The sequence below is a fragment of the Ursus americanus genome, unplaced genomic scaffold (genome assembly GCF_024610735.1).
Source record: "Ursus americanus isolate L20-20 unplaced genomic scaffold, mUrsAme1.1.p SCAF_118, whole genome shotgun sequence".
Lineage (NCBI taxonomy): Eukaryota > Metazoa > Chordata > Mammalia > Carnivora > Ursidae > Ursus > Ursus americanus.
The window spans coordinates 403,866-421,670 of NW_028273700.1; the positions used below are offsets into that span (position 1 = coordinate 403,866).

Sequence of the window (17,805 nt, forward strand, 5' to 3'; positions counted from 1 at the left end):
TAACTAACTGGGACTTAAATAAAAACTTGAAACAAAAAATAATAAAAATAAAAAACACATGTCCAATAAATATAAATGTCTAACAAATGTTATTAGCTTATTAGTAAGTGAATAAATTAAAATTATTACAATAAGAGAAGTTTTACTTACCAAATTGGAAAAAAATGTATTTAAAAAGTAAGAACACTCAATTTTGATCGGCACACATATATTGTTGGAGAGAATGAAAATTGGTAGACTTTCTAAAAATGTAATATTAAGTTAAATGCATCAAGACTCTTCAAAGTTTATATCTTTGGATTTAACAATCCAGCCTTCTGTGTTTCTATTTTAAGAAAATTATCAGAAATATAGACAAGTGGGGCACCTAGGTGGCTCAGTCAGTTGAGCATCTGGCTTTTGGTTTCGGCTCAGGTCATGATCTCAGGTCGGGAGATTGAGCCCTGCATTTGGCTCCATGCTAAGTGCAGAGTCGGCTTTGGACTCTCTCCCCCGCCCTTTGCCCCTCCCTGCTGGGCTATCTCTCTCTCTCTCTCTCTTAATAAATAAATCTTAAAGAAAAAAAAAGAAAAGAGGGGCACTTGGGTGGCTCAGTCCATGAAGTGTCTGACTCTTGATTTCAGCTCAGGTTGTGATCTCAGGGTTGTGAGATCAAGCTCCACATGGGGCCATGTGTTCACCACAAAATCTGCTTGAGATTCTCTCTCTCCCTCTGTCCCTCTCCCCCACATGCGTGCTCTCTCTCTAAAGTAAATAAATTTTTTTAAAAAAGAAAAGAACTATAGACAAGGATGATCACTATTAAATAATAAGGAAATTTAAAAAAATAAGATTACATGCCCCAGAACAGACTGGTTAGGTAAATCTTGGTAGTCCATATTCTGCAAATTATATTTAATTTTTATGAAGATTTTATATTTTTAAGTTTTAATTTAAATTCCAGTTGGTTAACATATAGTGTAATATTAGACGCTAGTGTAAAATTTAGTGATTCAACACTTGCATACAACACCTGGTGCTCATCACAAGTGCCCTACTTAATACCCATCCCCTATTTCACCCATCCCCCACTCACCTCCCTTCTGGTAACCATCAATGTGTTCTCTATAGTTAAGAGTGTGAATTTAAGAAACAAAACAAATGATCATAGGTGAAGATTTAATTTTTTAATGAAATAATGACTCTTAAAATATTAAGTGACAAAGGCAGGGTACAAACATATATATATATAATATAAAGTAAAAGAATGCATGGAAAAAAGTGGAAGGAATGATGCCAAGATATTAATAAGGGTTTCATTTGTGTGGTACAGTGGTAAATATAAGTGCTTTTTAAAAATTTCTTCATACTGGAGCACCTGGGTGGCTCATTCGGTTAAGCATCCAACTCTTGATTTCTACTCAGGTCATGATCCCATGGTGGTGAGATCAAACCCCACATCAGGCTCCGTGCTTGGCCCCTCCCCCCACTTGTGCACTCTCTCTCTTTCTCTCTCTAAAATAAATAAATCTTTTCAAAAAATTTCCTCATACTTTTCTATGCTTTACAAATTCCTTAATGATACTTTTATTGTCAAGGAGTAGGAAGCCAAAACAGAGACAGAGAAATAAAAAGAAGTGAAAGAGGAGATAAGATGGCAGCAAAGCTTTTCACTCCCCTTACTATATCCTTTGCTTATCCTGAAGATTTTATAAAGCATTTTGGAAGGGGTATTTTTTTTTTACTTTTTGGTTTTTTTTGGCACTGTGGGCAGACACTTTATCATGTTGTATTGATGTCATATCATTAGGTCAAACTGCCCCAGTTCATTTAATCCCTTCTAGTTGATGAGATTTATTTGTTTATTCATTCATTTATTAGTTCATATTACTCAACCTACAAATATTTCTGTTTCAGGAATATCCTAGGCACTCATTTTAATTTCATTTCATAAACAATATAGCACTGGGTAATTGGTTGCTAAAAATAACATTCTTAACCCAGTAAATTATTGGCAGTAATTATAACTATTATTTTAATATCTTTTATTTTTCCCTTTAAAGGGCCAGATGGTCATGTGACTAAATATGATTTGGATTGGCTGTTGAGAAACAGCTATGAAGGGCAGAAACAAAAGGTCATCCAACCTAGAATCTTATGGAATGCTGAAATCTATCAGCGAGCTCAAGTTCCATCTGTAGATTTTCAAAGCTTCTTAGAAACCAATGAAGGATTGAAGAACTTCCTGCAGAACTTTCTGCTGTATGGAATTGCATTCGTAGAAAATGTCCCTCCCACTCAAGAACACACAGAGAAGTTGGCAGAAAGGATCAGCTTGATCAGGTAATTTATTAGTTTCTAATAGCTACAGTAATTAATTTGCAGAGTGTCAACACCCATAAAATAATTTAACAGGGTATGGTCATCCTGTTTTTAATCCAGAATGTTTTTTGTACTGAGTAAGGGGATTCCCATTTATAGTGCTTTATTTGAGGCCCAGATTTCTAATTTCTAAAAACACTTACATGTTAAATATGATGACTTCAAAGTCATTGATATATTTTTTGAGACTAGTGGTCCTCAAAGTAACAGGTATCATTATCATTGTACAGTAGAAATAGCACTGACTTTAAGTAAACAGAACCAGGTAGTAGTCTATGTTTTACCCTCAAGCAATTGTGTAAACATAGACAACTCCATTACATACATACTTGTACCCTCCACCTGTACCCCCTGGCCTCAAATTTCCCATCTGATCAATAAGAGGATTGAATAAGATGGTGTCTAAAGATCATCCAGTTTTGATTTATTATGATTCCTAAGGCTTGATTCAGAGACTAGTTGTTAATAATACTGCCTTATACTATGTAGCATTTAACGAACATATTCACACCCATTATTTTCTTTTGGTCATTATAGAAATCCTGATAAGTGTATATTTTATCCCCTGTTCTGCTGATGAGCCACTTGAGACACATACAGTAAGTAAGTGGCTTGCCCAGGATTGCTCTGCTAGTAAGAAGTAGAACTGGGATTCAGCAGAGGATCTAAGATGGTACTGTAGTAGGAGGACCCTAAGCTTGCCTCATCCCTCAAACACAGCTAATTAACTGTCAAATCATTCTGAGTACCCAAGAAATTGACCTGAGGACTGATAGAACAAACTGCACAAGTAGAGGGAGAGAAGAGGCCACATCGAGGAAGGTAGGAAGTAAAGAGATGTGGTTTGGGGGAGAAACAGATGGCAAGTGCTACGGAGGGGAGGGAGCCCTGCTTGCAGAGAAAAGCAAGAGAGAGTGGAGTGCACAGGGATAAGCACAAGGAGAACGGTTCCCCAAAGCCATTGGCTGGAAAAACAAGAGGGACCAATTTTCATGAGTTTTTGCAACCAGTGGGGTTCGAAGACTGGTTTTAGAGGTCCACGGGCTTGGCTGGGATAGAGACTTGAGGGCACTGCTCCTGGAGAGAAGACAGGCAAACAACCCCAGGGCAGACAGTGCAATCTGAGGATTGCCTAAGGTGCACAGGGAAAGACTGTTCACTCTTCATGAAGCACATCTGGAAGAGGTGGCTTTGCTTTTCTGGGGACAAAAGAGCCCGCAGGCACCATTTCCTTCTCCCACCCCTCAGCATAGGTCCAGAGACACCTGCTGAAGGCAGCTAACCCAGACACTGGCTGTTTAACCTGCTTTGCTCCAAATTCCATGTCCCTGTGCTCTGGCATGACTGCCCTTCTGGGTCAAACCTGCATTAGTCCCAGCATGGCGAGACCATCCCCCAAAAGACCAGCTCAGATTCCCACCACACCAGCTCCCTAAAGATGAGAGTTTTAAAAGTCATCAGGCTTGGCTGGTATAGAGCCCAAAGTACACTGTGCTGCTCCAGGCAGGCAAGCACCCCAAAGACTGTAAAAACACCGAGAATAAAAAACATCTAGAATAGATGAGGGGAAATTATTCACTCTTCTAGGAGTGCTTACCCGAGAGAAGCAAGCACAGACACCTCTCTCTGGGGACACAGGAACTGGCTGGTGCCATTTCCCTCCTCCACCCCTCAGCATAAACCAACTTCAGTAAACAGCACAGTGCCCACACTGGCTGCCTGAACTGCTTACCCCAAGTCCCACCCCCCACTTCCACACTCTGCTGGTATTGCTTTTCTCCTGTAAGTGTGCCTAAGGACCAGCGCAGCAGGCCCCTTAACCAGAACACCAGCGGAGACCCCTGCATGCGCTACATCTACCAACCGTAGAGTTCCGCAGGGCTTCAGTTCTAGTGGAAGTGGTATCAGGTCTCATTTAACAAACATACCAGAGCACACCTAGTTAAAACTCACCACATTCTGGCCAGGGTTCAAACACTGACAACTACAGACAAGGAGAAACTCTGCAGCAGACTAACCTGAGGGATAGAGCAGCCAAAATACAGTAGCAGAGTGCATGTAGCACAAACCAGAGACATTCCCTAAAGCACTCAGCCCCGGACACTATATGACATCTTCTTCATAAAGCCATTACTCTGAAGAGCAGGAAACATAACAGGTTTTCCTAACACAATAAGACAAAGACCTAGACAAAATGTCAAGAGAGAGGAATTCATCCCAAAAAAAGAACAAGAAAAGGTCACAGCCAGAGAGCCAAGTGAAATAGATATAAATAACGTGCCTGATGAAGAATTTAAAACAAAAATCATAAGGATACTTACTGGGCTTGAAAAAAGAATGGAAGACTTCAGGGAGGCCCTTACCACAGAGATAAAAGAGTTAAAAAAACAACCAGTCAGAAATGAAAAATGCAATAACTGAGATTCAAAACTGGATGTAATGACCACAAGGATGGAAGAAGCAGAGGAATTAAATGATATAGAAGACAAAATAATGGGGCACCTGGATGGCTCTGGTGGTTAAACAGCCAACTCTTGATTTCAGCTCAGGTCATGATCTCAGGGTCATGAGATTGAACCCTGCATCGGGCTCCTCGCTGGGAGTGGAGCCTGCTTAAGATTCTCTCTCTCCCTCTCCCACTGCCCCTCCCCCATCTCTCTCCCTTTCTTTCTCTCTCTCTCTCTCTCTGTCTCTTTCTTTCCCCTCTAAAACATTTTTAATAAGAACACAAAATAATGGAAAATAATGGAGCTGACCAAAAGACAGAAAGAAAAATTATGGAACAGGAGAATAGACTTAGGGAACTCAGTGATTCCATCAAATGTAATAATATTTGTATCATAGGAGTCCCAGACGAAGAAGAGAGAAAAAAGGAGGCAGAAGAGGGAATAGTAGCTGAAAATTTCCCTAATCTGGGGAAGGAAACAGACATCCAGATCCAGGAGGCACAAAGAACTTCCATCAAAATCAACAAAAGCAGCCCAACCCCAAGACATAGTGTAGTTAAATTTGGAAAGTGTAATGATAAAGAAAAAATCCTAAAAGCAACAAAACAAGAGAAGTCCTTAACTTACAAAGGAAGACTCATCAGGTTAGCTGTAGATCTCTCCACAGAAAATTGGGAAGCCAGAGGGAGGGGCATGATGTATTCAATGTGCTGAATGGGAAAAATCAGCAACCAAGAATACTCTTTCCAGCAAGGCTATCAATCAGAACAGGAGAGAGAGTTTCCCAGACAAACAAAAGCTAAAGGAGTTAGTGGCCACTAAACCAACCCTGCAAGAAATATCAGAGGAGACTCTCTCAGTGGAAAGGAGAAACCAAAAGTGACAAAGACAAGAAAGGATCAGAGAAAATCTCCAGAAACAATGAAAAAACAAGTAATAAAATGGCAATAAATACATATCTAGTGATAATTACCTTGGATGTAAATGGACTAAGTAAATGTTCCAATCAAAAACATAGGATGTCAGAATGGATTTAAAAAAACAAGACCTATCTATATGCTGCCTACAAGACTCATTTTAAACCTAAAGACACCTGCAGATTGAACGTGAGGGGATGGAGAAGCATTTAACATGCTAACAGACATGAAAAGAATGGTGGAGTACTTATACCACACAAACTACATTTTAAACCAGGCTGTAGCAAGAGATGAAGAAGGGTGCTAATCATAATAAAGGGGACTATCCAGAAAGAAGATCTAAAAATTGTAAATATTGATGCCCCTAACTTGGGAGCACCCAAATATATAAAACAATTAATAACAAACATGAAGGAACTCATTGATAATAATACAATAATAGTATGGGACTTTAACACTCACTTACAACAATGATCAGATCATCTAAACAGAAAATCAACAAGGAAACCATGGCTTTGAATGACACACTAGATCAGATGAACTTAACAGATACATTAGGAACTTTCCATCCTAAAGCAGCAGAATATGCATTCTTTTCATGTGCACATGGGACATTCTCCAGAATAGATCCCATACTAGGTCAAAAATCAGGCCTCAACAAATACGAAAAGATTGAGATCATAACGTGCATGTTTTCTGACCACAACACTATGAAACTGGAAGTCAACCACAAGAAAAAAATTGGAAAGACCACAAATACATGCAGGTTAAACAACATGCTACTAAACAATGAATGGGTCAACCAGGAAATCAAAGAAGAAATTTAAAAAATACATGGAAACAAATAAAAATGAAAACATGATAGTCCTTTCACATACAGCAAAAGTGGTCATAAGAGGGAAGTATAGCAATACATGTCTATCTTAACAAGCAAGAAAAATCTCAAATAAATAACCTAACCTTATACCTAAAGGAGTTAGAAAAAGAAAAACAAATGAAGCCTAACACCAGCAGAAGAAGGGAAATAATAAAGATTAGAACAGAAATAAATGATATAGAAACAAAATAATAGATCAATGAAAACAGGATCTGGTTCTTTGAAAAACTAATACAATTGATAAACCCCTAGCCAGACTTAACTAAAAAGAAAAAAAAGAGAAAGGACCCAAATAAATAAAATCACAAATGAGAAAGGAGAAATCACAACCAACACTGCAGACATACAAGCAATTACAAGAGAATATTATGAAAAATTATATGTCAACAAATTGGATAACCTGGAGGAAATGGGTAATTTCCTAGAAACATATAAACTACCAAAACTGAAACAGGAAGAAATAGAAAATTTGAACAGACTGATAACCAGCAAAAAAATTGAATCAGTAATCAAAATCTCCAAACAAAAGTCCAGGGCCAGATGGCTTCCCAGGGGAATTCTACCAAACATTTAAAGAAATGGGACTACCTATTCTTCTCAAACTATTCCAAAAAATTGAAATGGAAGGAAAACTTGCAAACTCATTCTATGAGACCAGCATTACCCTGAATTCAAAACCAGCTGGACTCCACTAAAAACAGAATTACAGGCCAATATCTCTGATGAACATGGACGCAAAAATTCTCAACAAAATACTAGCAAATCATATCCAACAGTACATTAAAAGAATCACTCACCATGATCAAATGGGATTTATTCCTGGGCTGTAAGTGGTTCAATGTTTGCAAATCAATCAATGTGATACACCACGTTAATAAAAGAAAGGATAAGGACCATATGATCCTCTCAATAGGTGTAGAAAAAGCATTTGACAAAGTACAGCATCCATTCTTGATAAAAACCCTCAACAGAGTGGGGAGTGAGGGAACATACCTCATCATAATAAAGGCCATATACAAAAAACCCACAGCAAATGTCTCAATGGAGCAAAACTGAGAGCTTTTCCTCTATGGTCAGGAACAAGATGGGAATGTCCACTCTGACCACTGATATTTAACATAATACTGGAAGTCCTAGCCACAGCAATTAGAGAACAAAAAGAAATAAAAAGCATCCAAATCATGAAGAAAGAAGTCATACTTCACAATTGTAGATGACATGATGCGCTCTATAGAAAACCCAAAAGATTTCACAAAAAGATTACTAGAACTGATACATGAATTAGTAAAATTGCAGGATACACAATCAACATACAAAAATCTGTTACATTTCTAGTGTATAGACTAATAATGAAGCAGCAGATAGAGAAGTCAAGGAATCAATTCCATTTATAGTTATATCAAAAACAATAAGATACCTAAGAATAAACCTAACCAAAGAGGTAAAAGATCTGTATTCTGAAAACTATACAACACTGATGAAAGAAACTGAAGATGACACAAAGAAATGGAAAAACATTCCAGCCTCATGGATTGGAAAACATTGTTAAATGTCTATATTACCCAAAGCAGTCTACACATTGAATGCAATCCCTATCAAAATACCACTTGCATTTTTCACAAAATTTGTATGGAACCATGAAAGACCCTGAATAGCCAAAGCATTTTCGAAAAAGAAAAGCAAAGCTGGAAGCATTGCAATTCTGGACTTCAAGTTATAGTACAAAGCTGTAGTGATCAACACAGTATGGTACTGGCACAAAATACACAGAGATCAATGGAACAAAATAGAAAACCCAGAAATGAACCCACAACTCTATCAACTGTCAGCTAATCTTTGACAAAGCAAGAAATAGTATCCAATGGAGAAAAGACAGTCTATTCAACAAATGGTGTTGGGAAAACTGGACAGCCACATGCAAAAGAATGAAACTAGACCACTTTCTTACACCATACACAAAAATAAATTCGAAATGGATGAAAGACCTAAATGTGAGACAAGAAACCATTAAAATCCTAGAGACAACACAGGCGGTAACCTCTTTGACATTGGCCATAGCAACTTCTTACTACACACATTGCCAGAGGCAAGGGAAACAAAAGCAAAAATGAACTATTGGGACTTCATCAAGATAAAAAGCTTCTGCACAGGAGGAGTTAAGATGGCGGAGGAGTAGGAGACACCGTTTTCAGCCGGTCCTCCGAGTCGAGCTGGATAGGTACCAGACCAGCCTAAACAACCACGGAACCAGCCTGAGACGCAGGAAGATGCATCTGGATCTCTACAAATGAACATCTCCAGCGCTGAGTATTGAGGTACGAAGCGGGGAGCCATGAAACTGTGCACAGATATCAGAAGATAAACGGAAGGGGGAGGGAGCCGCCGCGTTTGGGCTCCGGGAAGCGGTAGCCACTTGCACGGGAGAGCGGGCGGGCTAGTGGTCGGCACCCGCAAAACAGCAGACTGAGACCGTGAGCCGGTGCGCACGCCACCAGGCATCTCGCGGAACACCGGAATCCCGGTGCGCTCACTGGATCCAGACTGAGACTGGGAGATCCGGGAGCGCGCGCGGGGCGGCTGGCGGCTGGCGGCTGGCGGCATTAGAAACACAAAGGACAGAGAAGCGCCGGCCCTGGAAGTGAGGGCTGGGACGCCGGGTGTGGGGCGCACATCCCGGGACGCTGCAGGGTTGAGCAGCACCAACAGAAACAGAGTTAAAGTGGCCAGAACATTAGTAGAGAACGGGCCGCAATCCCTCTGTTCTGTGACAGAGGCTGAAATTTGGCCGCTGCTGCTCTGACTCTCAGAAGAGGCACAGCAAACCGCCAGGGAAAGCCGCCAGAGAACAAAAGCCTGGAAATACCAGCTCAGGGAGTGCCCATCCCCATCCCCCCTCGCAGGGGACGCCGAGACTCTACCCAAACATGGCTGCCTGAGTATCGGCGCGGCAGGCCCCTCCCCCAGAACACAGAAGGCAGGCTGAAAAATCAAGAAGCCCACAACCCGGGCGCCTGGGTGGCGCAGTCATTGAGCGCCTGCCTTCGGCTTAGGGCGTGATCCCGGCGTTCCGGAAAGGAGTCCCTCATCGGGCTCCTCCGCTGGGAGCCTGCTTCTTCCTCTCCCACTCCCCTGCTTCTGTTCCCTCTCTCGCTGGTTGGCTGCCACATAAATAAATAAATAAAATCTTTAAAGAAGAAGCCCACATCCCTAAGATCCCTATAAAACAAGGGGCACGGCCTGGGACCCAGTCAATAATTTGGGCTCTGGAAACCCCGCAACCTCTCTTCATCAGAATGACAAGAAGGAGAAGCCCCCCCCCCCAGCAAAGAAAAGACAGTGATTCTGTGGCCTCTGCCACAGAAATAATGGATATGGATGTAACCAAATTATCAGAAATGGAATTCAGAGTAACGATGGTCAAAATGATGAGTAGAATTGAAAAAACTATTAACGAAAAGGTTACTGAGAATATAGAATCCCTAAGGACAGAAATGAGAGCGAATCTGACAGAAATTAAAAATTCTATGAGCCAAATGCAGGCAAAACTAGAGGCTCTGACGGCCAGGGACGCAGAAGCAGAGGAACGGGTTAGTGAATTGGAGGATGGGTTAATAGAGGAAAAAATGAAAATAGAAGATGGTCTTAAAAAAATCCACGCCCACGAATTTAGGTTACGGGAGATTACTGACTCAATGAAACGATCCAATGTTAGAATCATCGGCATCCCCGAGGGGGTGGAGAAAAACAGAGGTCTAGAAGAGATATTTGAACAAATTGTAGCTGAAAACTTCCCTAATCTAGCAAGGGAAACAAACATTCGTGTCCAAGAGGCAGAGAGGACCCCTCCCAAGCTCAACCATGACAAACCTACGCCACGTCACGTCGTAGTGCAATTCGCAAATATTAGATGCAAGGATACAGTATTGAAAGCGGCCAGGGCAAAGAAATTTCTCACGTACCAAGGCAAAAGCATCAGAATTACGTCAGACCTGTCTACACAGACCTGGAATGAGAGAAAGGGTTGGGGGAGCATATTTAAAGCTCTTTCAGAGAAAAACATGCAGCCAAGGATCCTTTATCCAGCAAGGCTGTCATTCAGAATTGATGGAGAAATAAAGACATTTCAGAATCGCCAGTCACTAACCAATTTCGTAACCACGAAACCAGCCCTACAGGAGATATTACGGGGGGTTCTATAAAAGTAAAAAGGCCCCAAGAGTGATACAGAACAGAAAGTCACAGCCAATACAAACAAAGACTTTACTGGCAACATGGCAACATTAAAATCATATCTCTCAGTAATCAGTCTTAATGTAAATGGTTTGAACCATCCCATAAACGCCACAGGGTTGCAGATTGGATAAAAAGAAATGACCCATCCATTTGCTGTCTACAAGAGATTCATTTCAAACCCAAAGATGCATTCAGACTGAGAGTAAGGGGATGGAGTACCATCTTTCATGCAAATGGACCTCAAAAGAAAGCTGGGGTAGCAATTCTCATATCAGATAAATTGGATTTTAAACTACAGACTATAGTTAGAGATGCAGAAGGGCACTATATTATTCTTAAGGGAAGTATTCAACAAGTGGATATGACAATTATAAATATATATGCCCCCAGCAGGGGAGCAGCAAGATACACAAGCCAACTCTTAACCAGAATAAAGAGACATATAAATAAAAATACATTAATAGTAGGGGACCTCAACACTCCACTATCAGAAATAGACAGAACACCCTGGCAAAAACTAAGCAAAGAATCAAAGGCTTTGAATGCCATACTCGACGAGTTGGACCTCATAGATATATATAGAACACTACACCCCAGAACCAAAGAATACTCATTCTATTCTAATGCCCATGGAACATTCTCAAGAATAGACCATGTTCTGGGACACAAAACAGGTCTCAACCGATACCAAAAGATTGAAATTATCCCCTGCATATTCTCAGACCACAACGCTCTGAAATTGGAACTCAACCACAAGGAAAAATTTGGAAGAAACTCAAACACTTGGAGACTAAGAACCATCCTGCTCAGGAATGACTCGATAAACCAGGAAATCAAAAATCAAATTAAACAATTTATGGAGACCAATGAGAATGAAAATACAACAGTCCAAAACCTATGGGATACTGCAAAGGCAGTCCTAAGGGGGAAATACATAGCCATCCAAGCCTCACTCAAAAGAATAGAAAAATCTAAAATGCAGTTTTTATATTCTCACCTCAAGAAGGCTGGAACAGCAACAGAGGGACAGGCCTAATCCACGCACGAGGAAGCAGTTGACCAAAATTAGAGCTGAAATCAATCAAGCAGAAACCAGAAGTACAGTAGAGCAGATCAACAGGACTAGAAGCTGGTTCTTTGAGAGAATCAATAAAATTGACAGACCCCTGGCAAGACTTATCCAAAAGAAAAGAGAAAGGACCCAGATTATTAAAATTATGAACGAAAAAGGAGAGGTCACGACGAGCACCATTGAAATTGGAAGGATTATTAGAAATTTTTATCAACAGCTATATGCCAATAAACTAAGCAATCTGGAAGAGATGGAATCCTTCCTGGAAACCTATAAACTACCAAGATTGAAACCGGAAGAAATTGATTCCTTAAACAGGCCAATTAATTATGAAGAAATTGAGTCAGTGATAAACAACCTTCCAAATAACAAAACTCCAGGCCCAGACGGTTTTCCTGGGGAATTCTACCAAACATTCAAAGAAGAAATAATACCTATTCTCCTAAAGCTATTTCAAAAAATAGAAACAGAAGGAAAGCTACCAAACTCATTTTATGAGGCCAATATTACCTTGATCCCCAAACCAGGCAAAGACCCCATCAAAAAGGAGAATTACAGACCGATTTCCCTAATGAATATGGACGCCAAAATCCTCAACAAGATACTTGCTAATAGAATCCAACAGTACGTTAAAAGGATTATCCATCACGATCAAGTGGGATTCATACCTGGGATGCAAGTGTGGTTCGATATTCGCAAATCAATCAGCGTGATACATCATATCAACAAGAAAAGACTCAGGAACCATATGATCCTCTCAATCGATGCTGAAAAAGCATTTGACAAAATACAGCATCCTTTCCTGATTAAAACCCTTCAGAGTGTAGGAATTTCATAAAAGCCATCTATGAAAAGCCTACTGCAAATATTATTCTCAATGGGGAAAAGCTGGAAGCCTTTCCCTTAAGATCAGGAACTCGACAAGGATGCCCACTCTCGCCACTATTATTCAACATAGTACTAGAAGTCCTTGCAACAGCAATCAGACGACAAAAAGGGATCAAAGGTATTCAAATTGGCAAAGAAGAAGTCAAAATGTCTCTCTTTGCAGATGACATGATACTCTATATGGAAAACCCAAAGAAGCCACTCCCAAACTATTAGAAGTTATAGAGCAATTCAGTAACGTGGCAGGATACAAAATAAATGCTCAGAAATCAGTTGCATTTCTATACACGAATAACGAGACTGAAGAAAGAGAAATTAGGGAATCCATCCCATTTACAATAGCACCAAAAACCATACGTTACCTTGGAATTAACTTAACCAGAGACGTAAAGGACCTATATTCTAGAAACTATAAATCACTCTTGAAAGACATCGAGGAAGACATAAAAAGATGGAAAGATATTCCATGCTCATGGATCGGAAGAATTAACATAGTTAAAATGTCCATGCTACCCAGAGCAATCTACACTTTCAATGCTATCCCGATCAAAATACCAAGGACATTTTTCAAAGAACTGGAACAAACAGTCCTTAAATTTGTATGGAAACAGAAAATGCCCCGAATCTCCAAGGAACTGTTGAAAAGGAAAAACAAAGCTAGGGGCATCACAATGCCGGATTTCGAGTTGTACTACAAAGCTGTGATCACAAAGACAGCATGGTACTGGCACAAAAACAGACACATAGACCAATGGAACAGAATAGAGAGCCCAGAAATGGACCCTCGGCTCTTTGGGCAACTAATATTTGATAAAGCAGGAAAAAACATCCGGTGGGAAAAAGACAGTCTCTTCAATAAACGGTGCTGGGAAAATTGGACAGCTACATGCAAGAGAATGAAACTTGACCACTATCTCACACCATACACAAAAATAAACTCCAAATGGATGAAAGACCTCGATGTGAGACAGGAATCCATCAAAATTCTAGAGGAGAACATAGGCAACAACCTCTATGACATCGGCCAAAGCAACCTTTTTCATGACACATCCCCAAAGGCAAGAGAAACAAAAGATAAAATGAATTTATGGGACTTCATCAAGATTAAAAGTTTCTGCACAGCCAAGGAAACAGTCAGAAAAACTAAGAGGCAGCCCACGGAATGGGAGAAGATATTTGCAAATGACACTACAGATAAAGGACTGGTATCCAAGATCTACAAAGAACTTCTCAAACTCAATACACGAGAAACAAATAAACAAATCAAAAAATGGGCAGAAGATATGAACAGACACTTTTCCAATGAAGACATACAAATGGCTAACAGACACATGAAAAAATGTTCAAAATCATTAGCCATCAAGGAAATTCAAATCAAAACCACACTGAGATACCACCTTACGCCAGTTAGAATGGCAAAAATAGACAAGGCAAGAAACAATTGTTGGAGAGGATGTGGAGAAAGGGCTAACAGATGTTCACTAATAAAAGTTTCAGTAAAAAAAAAAAAGGGGGGGCGCCTGCGTTGCTCAGTCAGTTAAGCATTTAACTCTTGGTTTCAGCTCAGGTCATGATCTCAGGGTCGTGAGATTGAGCCCTGTGTCAGGGTCTGCACTGGGCATGGAGTCTGCTTCAGATTCTCTCTCCCTCTCCCTCTACCCCTCCACCCTCCATCTCTCTCTTTAAAATAAATAAATAAATCTTTTTTAAAAAAGTTTAAAAAAAAAGAACTGAGATTCAGATACCTCAGTTTCCCTTATCCTAAATACAGTGTTGTTTCCACTTCCAGTCTGCATTTCTAGGTAGTGTATAGATTGATCTTCTATATGTGATGTAAACATACTTTGTTATAATTAGTACTTTCCATTTACTTAATAAGGGCCAGATATAGCTCATTGTGTAGCAAATGGAATGCTGGGTCATTTGCCCTATCCTGGTACAGCATAATCAACATTTTGAACCATTCAGTTTCAAACACATTTTGAGCACTTTCAAGTAAAGGAAGCTGTGCTGGTAAACAATCAACTGAGAGGGCTTTAAAGATTGTAGTTCATGAGTCCGTTTCCTGTTTGGACTTCGAGGGTTCAGAAAATAAGATGAACTCTGAAAGCTAAAGAATTAAAGTGACCTTTGGTCAGATCTGAGCCACCAGGAAAATAACTATAAAATAAAAAACCTATGATGACCTGAAGAAGAGATACAGCAACAGTGATATAGCATCTCATTAAATACTTGCTAACATAAACTGTCAAGTAGCACATATTCCATCTGTTGTATGTATTCTATACTGTATTCTTACAATAAAGTAAGCTAGAGAAAAGAAAATGTTATTAAGAAAATCATAAGGAAGAGAACATACATTTACAATAATGTATTTATTGAAAAAAATCCATGTATGAGTGGATCCATGCAGTTCAAACCTGTGTTGTTCAAGAGTCAATTCTACTTTCACAGTTTTCCCCCCAGCTTCCTAGAATATTAATCAGTGACAGAATTGTTAAGACTGGTGATGTGTTTTTTTGTCATCTACACCTTATAGATGGAAATCTGGAGCCAAAAAAAAAAATCTGTTGCTACTTGTGAATGATTAAAGAAGAAGTTATTAGAGTTGTGAAAGACAAAACTTTCAAATAGTTAAGGCTTCCTTCATTTGATTTGACAGAGAAACCATCTATGGGAGGATGTGGTATTTTACTTCAGACTTCTCCAGGGGCGACACTGCATACACCAAGCTGGCTTTGGATCGACACACTGACACTACCTATTTTCAAGAGCCCTGTGGGTAAGTGGATTAGAATTTCCATTTTAGGATCTTTACATGTGATGGTCTTGAATAATTTCTTTATTTTTATTTTTTTAAATTCAAGTAGCCAAAATATAGTATATCATTAGTTGCAGATGTAGTGTTCAATAATTTATCAGTTGCGTATAACACCCAGTATCCATCACATCATGTGCCCTCCTTAATGAATAATTCCTTAATCATTTTCCATTCCATTTGAACCAAGATCATATCTGCTGCTGCTGATGTGTGTGACTATTTCTTTTTCTTCTCTGAGAAACATGTTCATTTTGAAATACCCTAGCTTGATCTTCTTTGGACTAATAAGAATAATTTTTTTTGAAATGATTGAAAATACACCTTACTATATAAATGGATCTAAATTTTGTTTTATGTACATTTTTGTCAAAGTAATTACCAACCACTTACCAAAAAAGTCTAATCATTAATTTTGGAATTGTACAGTTTTCTTATATTTACTTATATTGCAAAGGGGTCAATCTTCTAAACACAGCTACTTGGGGTTGGTATTAACAGGAATTTGAATCCAATTTGTAAGAAGTTGGAGCAGAGGAGTTAGTGAAAAAAACCTGTTTTCACGTGGAATCAGAAGCTGCTGAGCCAAAGATATACCATACTTTTTCCCCCAGCTTTATTAATATATAATTGACATATAACATTGTATAAATTTAAGGTGTACAATGGTTATATATTATTATTACCACCGTAGCTAACAATGAGTAGATCTTAAATATTCTCACCACAAAAATGAAATGATAATTATGTGACAGGATGGATAAATACCATACTTAACTTACCTACCATTTGCTGCTTAACCTCTGTAGTTCTTTTGTTTTTGATCTTGTTTCTGCATTTAGATGATGAGCCTGAAGCACAAAGATTTTAGTAAAGTGGAGTGTGCATATGGATTTATAAAGACAATATGAGAAGGTGATAACATGCAATTGATTGTGGTTACATTGATTTTCTTTAAGGGTTTGGAACTTAAGAACCCTTAAAGAATTTGGTTCAGGAGAGGAAGAATAAAGCAGCTTTTAGAGATCCTTGTCAATGTTGTCAGTGTGTGAAGATCCCAGCAGCCCTGCATCTTCACTCTAGGAGGTGCAGAAGGAAGAACGAGGAAATGGGATGGGAAGCATCTAGACAGAGGTTGACATCCAAATATTGAGTAATTCTTTTTTCTTTGACCACTACCAAAGATAAGCAGTTAGTTGTCTCTGCCTTTAATTTAAACCCTTCTAATCAATGACAAGGACCGTAAGTACATTAGCAGTATAGCAAGAGTGGTTAAGAGTTCAGGCCGTGTCATTAGCAGATCTGGATCTGCATCCCAGCTGTAACATGTATTAGCTTTGTGATCTTGGACAAGTAACTTGACTTCTCTATGCCTCAGTTTCTTCATCTGTAAAATGGGACTAGTAATAAAACCTATTCATTAGTATTGTTTAGGGATTACATTACATGATGTATTTAAAACACTGGGCATACTGCCTGACACATATTAAGTGCTCAAGAAATGCTAGCTGTTATTATTGTCATCACTTTAGCCATTGTCATCATCATCATCAACATTGTTGTATGCCTTGTCCTTTCAAATCTACCTTTGCTCCAGATCTCATCTTCTCCAGCCTCCTTGGAGATTTTTCTCTCCTATACCTTCACCCTTTCCATACCTACTGGATTCCTTCCTAGCAGCTTCTCATATCTTCTTTGGACTCTATCTCCCTCTAGTTACAGCCCTGCCTTATAAGCTCCCCTTCACAACTAAACTTACTAAAAGAATCATCTACATTCAGTGTCTTCATTTTTACTTCCCATTCACTCCTCAAATCCATAGTCAGCTACTTTAGCCAACCCCTCCCAATTAAAATTACCCTCCTTTAAGGTCACCTGGGTGGCTCGATGGGTCAACTGTCCAACTCTTGGTTTTGGTTCAGGTCATGATCTCAGAATCCTGAGATCAAGTCCTGTGTGGGCTCTGTACTCAGCAGGGAGTCTGCTTGAGATTCTTTTTCACCTTCTCCCTCTGCCCCTCCCCTACCATGTGCTCACTCTCAAATAAATAAATAAATAAATAAATAAATAAAATGACAAAGATAAAATTACTCTCTCCAAATTCACCAGCAACTAACGTATTGCCATACTCAGTGTGTACTTTTCAGTCTTCGTCTTACTTGACCCCTGAGACATGCTGTTAACCACTACCT

At 39.4% G+C, this 17,805-nt stretch overlaps 1 protein-coding gene across 1 annotated transcript in view; it reads left to right on the forward strand.

Annotated features, from left to right (window-relative positions):
• TMLHE (trimethyllysine hydroxylase, epsilon) overlaps positions 1 to 17,805 on the forward strand; it is a 76,590-nt gene that overhangs the window by 43,723 nt on the left and 15,062 nt on the right. The window contains exons 3-4 of the mRNA XM_087860573.1: positions 2,043 to 2,322; positions 15,458 to 15,577. Of these exons, the coding sequence (XP_087716699.1) occupies positions 2,043 to 2,322; positions 15,458 to 15,577 (400 nt within the window). The remainder of the gene's footprint in view (positions 1 to 2,042; positions 2,323 to 15,457; positions 15,578 to 17,805) is intronic.